This window comes from Cherax quadricarinatus, chromosome 6 (genome assembly GCF_038502225.1).
Source record: "Cherax quadricarinatus isolate ZL_2023a chromosome 6, ASM3850222v1, whole genome shotgun sequence".
Taxonomy (NCBI): domain Eukaryota; kingdom Metazoa; phylum Arthropoda; class Malacostraca; order Decapoda; family Parastacidae; genus Cherax; species Cherax quadricarinatus.
This window is the reverse complement of record NC_091297.1, coordinates 46,607,656-46,621,795: the sequence shown is the minus strand read 5'-3', so window position 1 is coordinate 46,621,795 and position 14,140 is coordinate 46,607,656. Positions and strand designations below refer to the sequence as shown.

Genomic DNA, 14,140 nt, shown 5'->3' with positions numbered 1-14,140 from the left:
ATAATAATATGTATAATAATAATACATATATAATAATGTACTACATATAATAATTATAATAATAGACGGCTTCAAAAGGCCGTCACTAGATGGCAGTGTTTACCACAACAAAGAGGGAGCGGTTGTGGCTGCCTCCACCTGTTACATAATGACATATTTTATTCATTCTAGAGTATATATCGTGTTTCTATGTTATTTATATTGTTTGTTATGTCATATTAGATGAACTGTGATATATAAATACGTAAGCTGTATACCTGGAGTTTACCTGGAGAGAGTTCCGGGGGTCAACGCCCCCGCGGCCCGGTCTGTGACCAGGCCTCCTTAGGTCAGTGTCCCAGGATGCGACCCACACCAGTCGACTAACACCCAGGTACCCATTTTACTGATGGGGAACATAGACAACAGGTGGAAAGAAACACGTCCAATGTTTCTACTCTGGCTGGGAATCGAACCCAGGCCCTCACCGTGTGAAGCGAGAGCGTTAACCACCATGATGTATTTTGCCCTGTCTCCAGACAAACTCTTGTCCACCGCCGACACCGCCCATACCACCACATGAATGACATATTTTATTCATTTTCAAGTATATATCAGGTTTGTATGTTATTTATATTGTTTATTATGTTATATTAGATGAAGTGAGATAGATAAATAAGCCGTAGAGTTGATATTAGCGAAATTATTGAAGTACAGAATTCCACTGGAACGGATTAATTGCATTTCAATTAATTTAAATGAGGAAAAATTTATTCTGCAAACGAGCAAATCCAGTTACGAGCAAGGTCATAGAACGGATTAAACTTGCAAGTAGAGGTTCCACTGTATATATTTAAAGCAGCCCAGAGAGATAAAATACACATACAGTACACTCATTATTTACCTTAAAATATGTGTAGTCTTTGTAGGATGAGAGGTGATTAGTATTTATATACAGTGGACCCCCTACATTCGATATTAATCCATTCCTGAGAGCTCATCGAATGTCAAAAATATCGAAAGTCGAATTAATTTTCCTCATAAGAAATAATGGAAATCAAATTAATCCGTGCAAGACACCCAAAAGTATGAAAAAAACAAAAAAAATTTTACCACATGAAATATTAAGTTTAATGCAATAGAATAATTACAATAACAACAATAACAATAGATTAATAACAATAGAATAATTGGCACTTACCTTTAATGAAGATCTGGTGATGATTGATGGGATGGGAGGAGGGGAGAGTATGGATGGTGTTAGTGTTTAGAAGGGGAATCCCCTTCCATTAGGACTTGAGGTATCAAGTCTTTTTCCAGGGTTACTTCCCTTCTTTTTTTAATGCACACCAATAACAGTCTCTCAGCATCTTCTAACACTAGTGATCTCTGTTTTGAAAACAAAGTTGTACCTTTTACAACAACAGCTTCCTTGACTGCCGTTTTCCTGCTCACTATAGTAGAGATGGTTGATTGGGGTTTACTATACAACCTGGCCAGCTCCGACACACGCACTCCACTTTCGTACTTTGCAATTATCTCTTTCTTCATTTCAATAGTCATTAGCGCCTTTTTTCTTGAAGGGTTGGCACTAGAAGCTTTCTTGGGGCCCATGGTTACTTATTTTGCAGAAACAAGTACCAAAAACAGTGATAATATGGATAATATGGAATGTACCGAATGTATCCTTAGATGCGCGCACACCGGCTGGCTTGTAAACACTGGCCACACATGGACACGTCTTGTACGAATCGTACCGAATCGTGGGTTTTCCATCGAATGACGAGGTGAAATTTTTGCGTTAAAAGGCATCGAATGTCAGATTTATCGAATGTCGATGCCATCGAATGTCGGGGGTCCACTGTATTTGTAGCAAGTCAAGTGTAGGTAGTGGGTAGATGTAGCCCGCCTGGGCTACATAGCTATACCTACTTACACAGCTATACGATATTTAATGTGGCCCAGAGCCATACTATTACCATCAACATAACTTGTTCACTGAGTTTAATTGTTTCTAACAACTACCTTTAGATGTCCTCATAAACAAAGGGAGATGTAATAAGAAATTACAGTGGACCCCCGCCTTATGATATTTCATTCCAGAAGTATGTTCAGGTGCCATTAATGAACAAATTTGTTCCCATGAGGAATATTGTGAATTAGATTAGTCCATTTCATACCCCCAAACATGCACGTACAAACGCACTTACATAAATACACTTACATAATTGGTCGCATTGGGAGCTGATCGTAAGGCGGGGGTTCACTGTATTCAGAGAATTGTAAACAAAGCGGAATGTGTTAAGGGGAGTGACTGGGCTAAATGGAAATTCATACATGTTTTCTCTGGTGCTGGACCATAGAAAATGTAATGTTTTCCCTCCGCCCGGCTACCACACTTCATATTTATGTGAAATTTTTTGTACTGTGGGTGTATATATCATGTTTTTATATAATTTTGAAGAAAATACCATAGATGGATTAATGAAAATGTGCCCAAGAGTGATTATCATTACGTACTACAGTGGACCCTCGGTAATCGGCCATAATCCATTCCAGAAGGTCGGCCTAAAAGCAAAATGACCTAAAACCGAAATAATATTTCCCATAAGAATTAATGTAAATACAATTAATCTGTTCCAGATGTTCCAGACACCCAAAAATATTAACAAAAAATACATTTTTTAAAGATTAATTATAGTTTTACATACACAAAACAATGAGAATAAATAAAATAAATACATGAACAATTAAATCACTATTACATACCTTTATTGAAGACTGTTGACTTATGGAAGATAGGGAGGAGGAGAGAGGGAGTTGGGGTTATTGTTTGGAAGGGGAAATCCTCCTCCATAAGGACTTCAGGTAACAAATCCCTCCCTAGGGTTACTTCCTTTCTTTGTCTTTTAATACCACTAGGACCAGCTTGAGAGTCACTGCACCCCTGTCTCACAAAAAATCTGTCCAGAGGTGTCTGTTTCTGGTGTCTCTAAGATTTCCCTGAAGACAAAATCTCCTTTACAGACTAAGAAAGCTATGATATGACCACAAAATTTACCAGTCCTTTGCAAGGGATGGCAAATTTGCAGTCAAGAAGGAACCAACAGGAAAAAGATACTTCATTTCTACCACACATTATCTAAAAAAAATTCCTAAGTGAAGCTGGCATAACTGAGTCAGAAGAAAAATGCAGTTTGTACCCACTTCCACAAGTAGTGTTATGAGACCCAAAAACTTTTTTTCATCCATTTTTTCCATAAAATCTAATTCTCATTTCCATATTGTCAATCTGACAGCAGTGATTCAAAGCTGTCCAATCACTATCTCATATTTTATATTCTTGTTAAACACCTCAAGATCACCATCTTGTTTGCCTAACAAGATATACATTTCTGTTTTTGTATATGTATGTAACTATCTTTTGCAGTCCTCCATTAGTTAACTACTTTATTTTTTATTCTCTAGTGTGTGCAATCTATAACAATTAGTGCAATACAATTCAAAGTTAAGTGAACCATACCCCCAGCCGGGATTGAACCCGCGGTCATAGAGTCTCAAAACTCCAGCCCGTCGCGTTAGCCACTAGACCAGCGGGCGGGTTCAAATTCCGCCCGTGGTATGGTTTGTTTGCAATCGCGTCATTACGATTTCATGAGTCATGTTAATGGCATTGAGAGGACTTGAGCTAGAGTTCGTCATGGCCACACTAGCTGGAGATTTGTCTAAAAACTTGCATTTGTGGTCTCAGTGGTGCCTATGCTACCCTTCCTATGGTGTAGAAATATACCTAGTTGGACGAATTTTATTGTGGCTAGCTGGTCTAGTGGCTAACGCGACGGGCTGGAGTTTTGAGACTCTATGACCGCGGGTTCAATCCCGGCCGGGGGTATGGTTTGTTTGCAATCGTGTCATTACGATTTCTTGAGTCAAAGTTAAGTGTTTACTGCCTAGCTTGTTATACGTGACTCACAAAATCGTAATCAAGATTGCAAACAAACCATACCACGGGCGGGATTTGAATCCGCGGTCAGAGAGTCTCAAAACTCCAGACCGTCCCGTTAGCCACTGGACCAGCTAGCCACAATAAAATTCGTCCAACTAGGTATATTTCTACACCATAGGAAGGGTAGCATAGGCACCACTGAGACCACAAATGCAAGTTTTTACAGACAAATCTCCAGCTAGTGTGGCCATGACGAACTGTAGCTCAAGTCCTCTCAATGCCATTAACATGACTCATGAAATCGTAATGACGCGATTGCAAACAAACCATACCACGGGCGGAATTTGAACCCGCCCGTGGTATGGTTTACTTGTTTTACATTTATAACTACTTTTGCAATCCTCAATAAGTTAACTCCTACATATTTTTTTTTTTTTTTTTACTCTAATGTGTGCAAGTCTATAATAGTTGGTGTAATACAAAACCCCCCTTTTTTGTTTACTGTCTGGCATTAGTGCAAACACTGTTAGGTACTATTCATATACCTAGTCTTAATACAGTGGAACCTCGCCTAACGAATGCATCGCATAACGTTAAATCCGCCTAGTGATACATTTTAACACAAAAATTTTGCCCCAGATAGCGCTAAAAAACTCGCTCAACGCGGTTCGTTCAAGACGCATTCATGTGCGGCCTGAGCCCGCCTCACTTGTTCCTTGGGTGCCAGTGTTTACAAGCCAGCCACCGCGGTCGCTTCCAAGCATACAATCTGAACATTTCATATTATCACAGCCTTTTTAGTGATTGCACCTGCAAAATAAGTCACCAAGGACCCCAAGAAAGCTTCTAGTGCCAACCCTACAGCAAAAAGAGTGAGAATTACTATGGATATGAAGAAAGAGATCATTGCTAAGTATGAAAGTGGAGTGCGTGTCTCCGAGCTGGCCAGGTTGTACACAAAACCCCAACCAACCATCGCTACTATTGTGGCCAAGAAAACGGCAACCAAAGAAGTTGTTCTTGCCAAAGGTGCAACTTTGTTTTCGAAACTGAGATCGCAAGTGATAGAAGATGTTGAGAGACTGTTATTGGTGTGGATAAACGAAAAACAGATAGCAGGAGATAGCATCTCTCAAGCGATCATATGTGAAAAGGCTCGGAAGTTGCATGATGATTTAATTAGAAAAATGCCTGCAACTAGTGATGATGTGAGTGAATTTAAGGCCAGCAAAGGTTGGTTTGAGAGATTTAAGAATCATAGTGGCATACACAGTGTGATAAGGCATGGTGAGGCTGCCAGTTCGGACCACAAAGCGGCTGAAAAATATGTGCAGGAATTCAAGGAGTACATAGACAGTGAAGGACTGAAACCTGAGCAAGTGTTTGTGACGAAACAGGCCTGTTTTGGAAGAAAATGCCAAACAGGACGTACATTACTCAGGAGGAAAAGGCACTCCCAGGACATAAGCCTATGAAAGACAGGCTTACTCTGTTGATGTGTGCCAATGCTAGTGGTGATTGCAAAGTGAAGCCTTTATTGGTGTATCACTCTGAAACTCCCAGAGTGTTCAGGAAAAACAATGTCCTCAAGCCTAATTTGTGTGTGCTGTGGAGGGCAAACAGTAAGGCATGGGTCACTAGGGACTTTTTCTTTGACTGGTTACACCATGCATTTGCCCCCACTGTGAAAAATTACCTAATTGAAAAGAAATTTGACCTCAAGTGCCTCCTGGTATTAGACAATGCTCCTGGTCATCCTTCAGATGTGGCAGAGCGACTTTGTGGAAATGAGCTTCATTAAGGTGAAGTTTTTGCCTCCTAATACCACTCCTCTCCTGCAGCCCATGGACCAGCAGGTCATTTCCAACTTCAAGAAACTGTACACAAAAACTATGTTTGAAAGGTGCTTTGTAGTGACCTCAGAAACTCAATTGACTCTAAGAGAGTTTTGGAGAGATCACTTTAGCATCCTCAATTGTATAAACATTATAGGTAAGGCTTGGGAGGAAGTGACTAAGAGGACCTTGAACTCTGCTTGGAAGAAACTGAGGCCAGAATGTGTAGACAAAAGGGATTTTGAAGGGTTTGAGGCTAACCCTGGGAATCCTATGCCAGTTGAGGAATCCACTGTGGCATTGGGGAAGTCCTTGGGGTTGGAGGTTAGTGGGGAGGATGTGGAAGAGTTGGTTGCTAGATCATCTTCAACAGCAAGAGGCCACACCTGAGGAAACTGTTTCGGAGGAGGGGATAGAGAAATTGAGGAGGTTGCCTACTTCAAAGATTAAGGAAATGTGTGCAGTGTGGCTTAAAGTGCAAACCTTTTTTGATGAAAATCACCCTCACACAGGTATTGCAAGCCGTGTTGGCAACCTGTACACTGACAATGTTGTGAAACACTTTAGGAATGTCATAAAGGAACAGGAGGTACAGGCCTCTATTGACATATATGTTGTGCGACAGAGGTCCAGTGACTCAAGCTGGTCCTAGTGGCACTAAAAGAAGAAGGGAAGTAACCATGGAAAAGGACTTGCCACCTCAAGTCCTAATGGAAGGGGATTCCCCTTCCAAACACTAACACCATCAACACTCTCCCCTCCTCCCATCCCATCAATCATCACCAGATCTTCAATAAAGGTAAGTGTCATGTAACTGTGCATGTCATCTTCAGTTTGTGTGTATTAAAATTAATATTTCATGTGGTAAAAATTTGTTTTTTGTTCATACTTTGGGGTGTCAGGAACGGATTATTTTGATTTCCATTTTTTCTTATGGGGAAAATTAATTCGCCTAACGATAATTTCGCCTAACACTGAGCTCTAAGGAACGGATTAATAGCGATAGGCGAGGGTCCACTGTAGTTCATTATTTTTTATTACTAATCATGCAATTTGTTATTACTTGCCTAAATTTTGTGCTTTAAGTCAAATCTTTGCAATCTGTAGAATAGTTCTTCAGCTACCTACACTTTGTACTGCTTGTATAAGCTCTCATATCACCTCCAGTGCAACATTAACAGTTGTTTTTATACTATTTATACTTTGTTAAACAAGCATTAGTCATATGACTGCAAGCATCAATCCTGACATCAACCTTTTATTAAATGACACACATGGTCCTAACAACAATTGCCTTTATTATACTGCTAGTCCGGCAAAGACACTACTCAGTGCCAACAATAACATAACAGTATTCAATTATAATGTCAGATCACTAAGCAAGCACTATGAAGACCTCCAAGCACTAACGAATTCTCTAAATGTCAGTATGTCTATCATAACTCTCAAAGAAACATGTCTTAACCCTTTGACTGTTTCGATTGCATATATACGTCTTACGCGCCACTGTTTCTGACGTATTTATATGCGTAAATTCTAGCGGCTTAAAATCAAGCGGGAGAAAGCTGGTAAGCCCACATGTGAGAGAATGGGTCTGTGGGGTCAGTGTGTACCACATAAAAAAAAATCCTGCAGCACGCAGTGCGTAATGAGAAAAAATAAAACGGACTGTTTTTTTGGATTAAAATGCCGACTTTGAGGTGTATTTTCGTATAGTATTTATCGTTGTATTCTCGTTTTCATGGTCTCACTTGATAAAATGGAGAACATATTACAGAAATAGAGATGATTTTGATTACTTTCACGATGAAAACGACCTTGAAATTGAGCTCAAAGTAGCGGAAATGTTCGATTTTTACCAATGTTCAGGAGTAAGCAAATCACACCACACATCCAATACACGTCAACTGGGGAGTCTAATGTTCTTTCACTAGTGCACTGATATTATTTATACCATTTTTACAATAATGCGTTAGTCTGCATAACAGTAAATTTTGTACTTTTTGTATGACTAAAAAATCAAAATAGAAAGCAATAGTAATATAAGAGTGGCCTAGAGACGTGACTAATGAACAGAGAATATGTTATTTTAGTGCAAAGAATGTCTACATTGTTTATTTTGGACCCTATTTTGAAATTGGCATCTTTTTTTAATTTGCGTGAAACTGGCCAAATTGCCAATTCCTGACCACTTTACTGGGTAGTTCAAATCGGTAAATGGGCAGTTTCTTGTACTCAACTGATAGAAAAAATGGAGTTCTAAAAGAAATAGCTATGAGTTTGGTCAACTGGAACAACAGAATTGGCCAAAAACAGGGCTCAAATTCGGTGAAATTGCCGATGTGCATATGTCGCTGAAACCGCTAACTTCGCGGGAGCGTAATTCCACGAGTTTTCGACCAAATTTCGTACTTTTGATGTCATTACCATCGAGAAAAGATTCTCTATCATTTTATAAGAAAAAATAATTTTTTTTTTTCCAAAAATTTTTCGACGTAGAATGACAGTTTCAGAAAGGGGCCTGCGACAGTCAAAGGGCTAAACATGATGTTACAAATATCTATTCCATACCTGGCTACACAGCCATACACAACTGTAGGTCAGATCAATTAGAAGGTGGAACAGCTATATACCACTCTGATGAACTAGTGTGTATAAATTCTACTTGCACAAGGGATGAATATGGTGAATATACCTTTGCTAAATTTAATAAATCCAAAGACCTTACAAAACCTCTAACAGTTGGAGCAATTTATCGAGTTCCTTGCTCCAATAATTACTCTTTTAGTGAAAAATTAAGAAACATAATAACTAGTGCTGCAATGAACAAACACCACCTAATACTTACAGGGGACTTCAACATAAATCTTATCCATGACCATGACCCACAAGTGACTGAATTCATACACACTATGAACAGCTGCTTACTTCTACCAACAATAACAAAACCTACAAGAATCACTGACACAAATGCCTAATTACTAGACCATACCTGGACAAACACTATATTCTCGTTAAAAGCAGGCATAATCACAGATAACACCATTGACCCCTATCCCATCTTTCTCATAACCAACTAGTGTAAAGTGCCCCAAGACACAACTAAGATCACATTCCAACTACATGACGAGTCATCTGTTAATAATTTTATTTCAGCATTTAGCAACATTGGCTGGCAAAACAAGCTAGCAGACAACTTCGATATTCATGACTGTGTTAACATTTTTTACATAAAACCCAAAACCTTTATAACATGCATTGCTTAATAAAAATTAAGAAGATCACAGCAAAAAGACTAAACAGCCCCTGGCTTACAAACAGCATCCTCAAATCTATTCATAAAAAAATCTATATGAAAAACAGTACAGAATGGGTCTAATAACAAAGGATCTCACAAAACATTACTCGTCAATACTAACCAATCTAATAAGGAGGTAAAAAAAAACTGTATTATGAAAACAAACAGATTTCACGACATAAAAGGTGATACGAAAAAGACCTGGAAAACCTTATCAGAAATTCTAGGAACAAAAAAGCTGTCACAAAACAGACTGATTAATTAACTAAACCAGATGAACCTCTCCTACAGCCAACTGATACTGACAACAAACTTAATCTTTTTCTCTACCGTAGGAACAAAACTAGCAAGTAAAATCCCAAGCTCAAACATTTAACCAAAAGACTACCTTGCTGACAACTACCCTAATACTCTGTTTTTAGTCACAACTAATCCTACTGAAATCTCACTTATCATCAAAACACTAAAGAACAAGACAGGGTACCTAAATAACTTACCACCTCTTGTGTATAAAAAAGCTTCTCATGTGTTGTCACCAATTATTGCAACTCTCTTTAACAAATCCATTGAATCTTCCACTTTCCCATCCATACTCAAGAAGCAAGAGTCACCCCAATCCTCAAAGGAGGTGATTCAACTGAAATAAACAATTATAGGCCTATATCAAACCTGCCCCTGCTATCTAAAATCTTCGAAAAATTAATACACACACGTCTACTCCTACTTCATATCCCACAACATACTCAACCCTTGTCAGTTTGGGTTCAGACCAGAAAAAAGCACTGATGATGCTATTATGCATATGATAGAACTAATATACTGCACTCGAGAAAAATGAATTTTCCCTGGGACTCTTCATAGACTTATGAAAAGCTTTTGATACAGTTGACCATGACCTTTTACACTCTCTCAATTACCTAAAATCTTATCTTAGCAATAGAACCCAGTATGTATACACAAATGGAGCCTGTTCCACTACACAACTTGTTCTTGTTGGAGTCCCACAGGGGAGCATTCTTGGCCCACTTCTCTTTCTCATTTACATCAATGACCTACCAAATGCATCTAATCTCCTTAAACCCATTTTATTTGCAGATGACACATCTTATGTCTTTTCTCACTCAAACCCAACCATACTAACAGATACAGTAAATGTTAAACTGCTAAAAATATCAACTTGGATGATTACCAACCAACTTGTTCATAATACAGACAAAACCTGCTTCATGATTTTTCGAAACAGCTTCAAATGTGCGGCTAAACCTATTGATAAATGGTTCACCTATCTCGAGACAGGCAGAGGGCAAATTTCTAGGTCTCCACTTTGACTGCAGTCTCAAATTTCAGACACACATACAGCAAATTTCCAAGGAAGTCTCCAAAACAGTAGGCATCCTTCCAAAGATACAGTACTATGTACCCCAATCAGCTCTTCTAGCTTTGTACCACTCTCTCATTTACCCTTACCTCACTTATGGTATTTGTGCATGGGGGCTCAACTACAGCAAATCACCTTAAGCCTCTAATAACCCAGCAAAAAGCTGTAGTGCGATTGATTACTAACTCCTGCATTGGACAACACACTCCACCTCTTTTCAAGTCTTAACTTGCTAAATATACAAAACATTCACACATATTATTGTGCCTACTACATACACAAAACACAATACTCTAATGTAAACCCTCCTCTCAAACTCCGCTTTGATAACTGTAAGAGAACACGTAACCATAACATAAGACACAGATCGCTCTTCGATATACCCCGTGTTCATCTCTCCCTATTCAAAAATGCTATGCACGTAAAAGGCCCGAAGATTTGGAATTCATTGCCAGAACAAATTAAAGGACCCCTGTCTGCTAATCAGTTTAACCCTTTCAGGGTTTCTGACGTACTAGTACAGCTTACGTGCCAGGGTTACTGACATACTAGTACACATAAATTCTAGCACCTTCAAATCAAGCGGGAAAAGGCTGGTAGGCCTAGATGTGAGAGAATGGGCCTGCGTAGTTGGTGTGGGTGGTAGGAAAAAAGTCTGGGATCCAGTGGTGCATTGTGGGAACGCCATTTAAGTACACCTTGTTCACCATGCATCGCAGTAAGAAACTCCTCACTCCTCGGGGAACTGGGACACTTTTGTTCCCCAGTGACAGTTCTAATACAGATGGAAGTGCCAGTGAACATGAGTTTCAAGGTTCTGATGAGGTTGTGACCAAAACTAATGACCATAATACCGGTAATAGTGAGGAAAACCCAGACGACCCTCAACCTTCCACCACTGATGCTGGGCCGTCTTGTTCACGTTCAGCTGTACCAGAACAATAGAGGAAACTCCTATTTTCCCATATCCAGGACTCAGATGTGAGCAATGGTGATGTTAGTGATAGTGAATATGAACTACAAGCTCTTGAAAGCAGTTCCAGTAGCGATAGCGAAGTAGAATTTTCTCCAGTGAAGCGTCAGTATATACGACGGTGTATGCGCTCTGGTAGTGTGCCATATGCTATTCCAAGGGAAAGGAGTACATCTCGGAGTACATCCCGTGGCTGTAAAACAGGAAGAGATAGTGAAAATGAAGATGACAGTGCTGCAATTGGGATGGAAAATGTGCATGGTGGTGGTAGTGGTGGTGCCAGCCGTGAGGCACCAGCAGTGGGCCGTGCTGCAACCCACGCCGGTGAGTCAGCTCAACTATAACAAAGGCCACCATCCCCCACCCACCCACCACACCAACCTTCACAACCACAACCACCTGTCAATATCCAGTACCCACCAGCAGACCGTACCTGGGATTGGCAGGAAAATGACAATTTTGTTCCCAATCCCCATCACTTCAATGAAACTCAAAGTGGAATACAACCATCTTGTACACTTGGGAACGATGCCACTGAACTAGAATGTTTCGAGTGAGGAGAGGCTGTACTCAATTAGGATCTCGCCAGTTTTAATTCTTGCAATTCACACGTTGAACTCAATATACTTGAATCTTCTCTGATTGACCATGATGCCCAAAATATTCTGAACAGCCATCCAGTATAAATTAAATGATGTTTCTATCAATAATATGGTGCACTGATTAAAAGATGTTTCTTCATACTCCCCCCAAAAATTAATCTATCATTTGCCATTTTTTAAGGATGAGCTTTAAAAGACTTTTAGCCCTCATGTCATTAACCTCTAAACCATTTTTCCTCTATCATTCTTACTGGTCCTTGTGCATCTTGTTTGAGATAAGTGAATTCTTAGGTTGAGTTAAGTTAAAGTTTGAGAACAAAAATTAAAAATTTTAATATCTTAATTCACAAGAATATATATCTATTACTACATAAAAAGAAAGTTCCAGAAAAAGTACATTTTTATGAGAATCTTCCAACTATGGCTATCAGCACATGTATACGGTATAAACATACAGGCATACGAAAATTAGTCTAGCTAACAACACATCTAGAAATATTAAAGGTTGCTAACCAGAGGCAATAAAACAATCATAATACTTACTAGATTACTATCATCTTGAAAGGCATAGTGAAGGTTAGTTATCCAGCGTCTGTCCCCAAAGACTAATACGTCGCGCTCCTCATGAAAACACGCAGTCTCCGCTCTGAGTAAAGATAAAAAGGCATTATAGTTTTGGTAGCTTTCATTGTTATTTAGGACAATAATGAAATATGGAGTGGCAGACAGGTAAGGAACCTTCACAGCATGGCCAGGCCAGCCTTACTTCTTGTCTGCTTAGTCAACAAGGTTGTTGTTACTAGCAATTCAAACACCCACAAAGCCATCACAGCATGCTTGATCAAGCACGTGACTTAAATAAGTGTTCCATTTTCCTCTCTGGCAATATTTATATCTATTTATATCTACTGGTAACGGTAAACAGTTTTGGACCACGAATGTTAATACAGCGCTCTTTAATCGTCTTTGGTACCCATGTTTATCACTGGATTTACTTCCTGTCGTATCTCCAGCAAGTTACCAGATGATTCGAGGTATCACCCTTCCCCACAACATTATCTAAAACCAGGCCTCCTGGCTGATGATCTGATTAGGCTGTTAGTGCTGACCACACACATTCCTAGGTAGACACCACAGCCTGACTGAGCAGAAACTTGAGGAACTTATGTTTTCCCTTGAAGATGACTAAAGTGTGACTTTGTAAATGGTCCAAGTCGGACCGAAACGTCGTCCTAAGCTCCTCTCTTCTATGTGCGGGTTATTTGTGTATCGTTCCAGTCACAGTATTGTGCCTTTTTTTTTGTTATAAGATGACTAAATGTCTGTTCATAAAATCCCTCCTGCATGAAGGTGTGAGCAAGGATTCATATGCAGCCTCTCCTCACTTAGCAATGTACTCATTTACCGACGACTCGGATTTACGACAGGATCTCTGACCAATATGCATACCTAAATAGTGTATATTAGAGCTGATTTCCTCTATTCTGTTTATTACAACATAAAGTACACTACTGCATAAACATTTAAAAATATACTAAAAATGTTATAAATGGTACTCTTACACTTAATAAATAAAGTTTTAGTGTACTCTCAGCAACACTGCTTTTCACTGGTGGTATTTTGCACCTTCATTGGGCACAATCTGTCTGAATATTTGGAACCAATTACTTTGGTGTTCCTTTTTGGAGACCTGACCCTCAAGAATCTTCCATGCATGCATTATCAGGCATTTCATTCTTCCTTTTTCTTCAGAGAACACATCTGAAGTGCTTTGAATCATTGCAAGCAGTTTAAATGTTTTACCAATTCCATAAGAGCAGTAAATGAATCTTGTACATTTACTTTGGTAAAAAATTGATTGTAATATAGGAGATATAACAGCAGGCCTACTGACCAATGCGAAGCAGGTCCATGGCCCCCCCCCTCGGATTAGCCCAATGACCCACCTAGTCAGATCATTTCCACTTAAGGAAGGAGCACAGCATCAGACCTAGTAGCACCAGCTAGTCAGGTCCAACTCACACCCACTCATGTATTTATCTAACCTATTTTTAAAACTACACACAGTTTTAGCCTCTATAACTGTACTCGGGAGTTTGTTCCACTCATCCACAACTCTATTACCAAAC

The 14,140-nt window shown here is 39.4% G+C and overlaps 1 protein-coding gene across 1 annotated transcript in view; it reads right to left on the bottom strand.

The window, feature by feature from the left end:
• The window catches only part of LOC128691697 (serine/threonine-protein kinase MRCK alpha), a 163,398-nt gene that overhangs the window by 102,959 nt on the left and 46,299 nt on the right, over positions 1 to 14,140 (bottom strand). Inside the window, exon 4 of the mRNA XM_070105408.1 lies at positions 12,555 to 12,657. Within this exon, the coding sequence (XP_069961509.1) occupies positions 12,555 to 12,657 (103 nt within the window). The remainder of the gene's footprint in view (positions 1 to 12,554; positions 12,658 to 14,140) is intronic.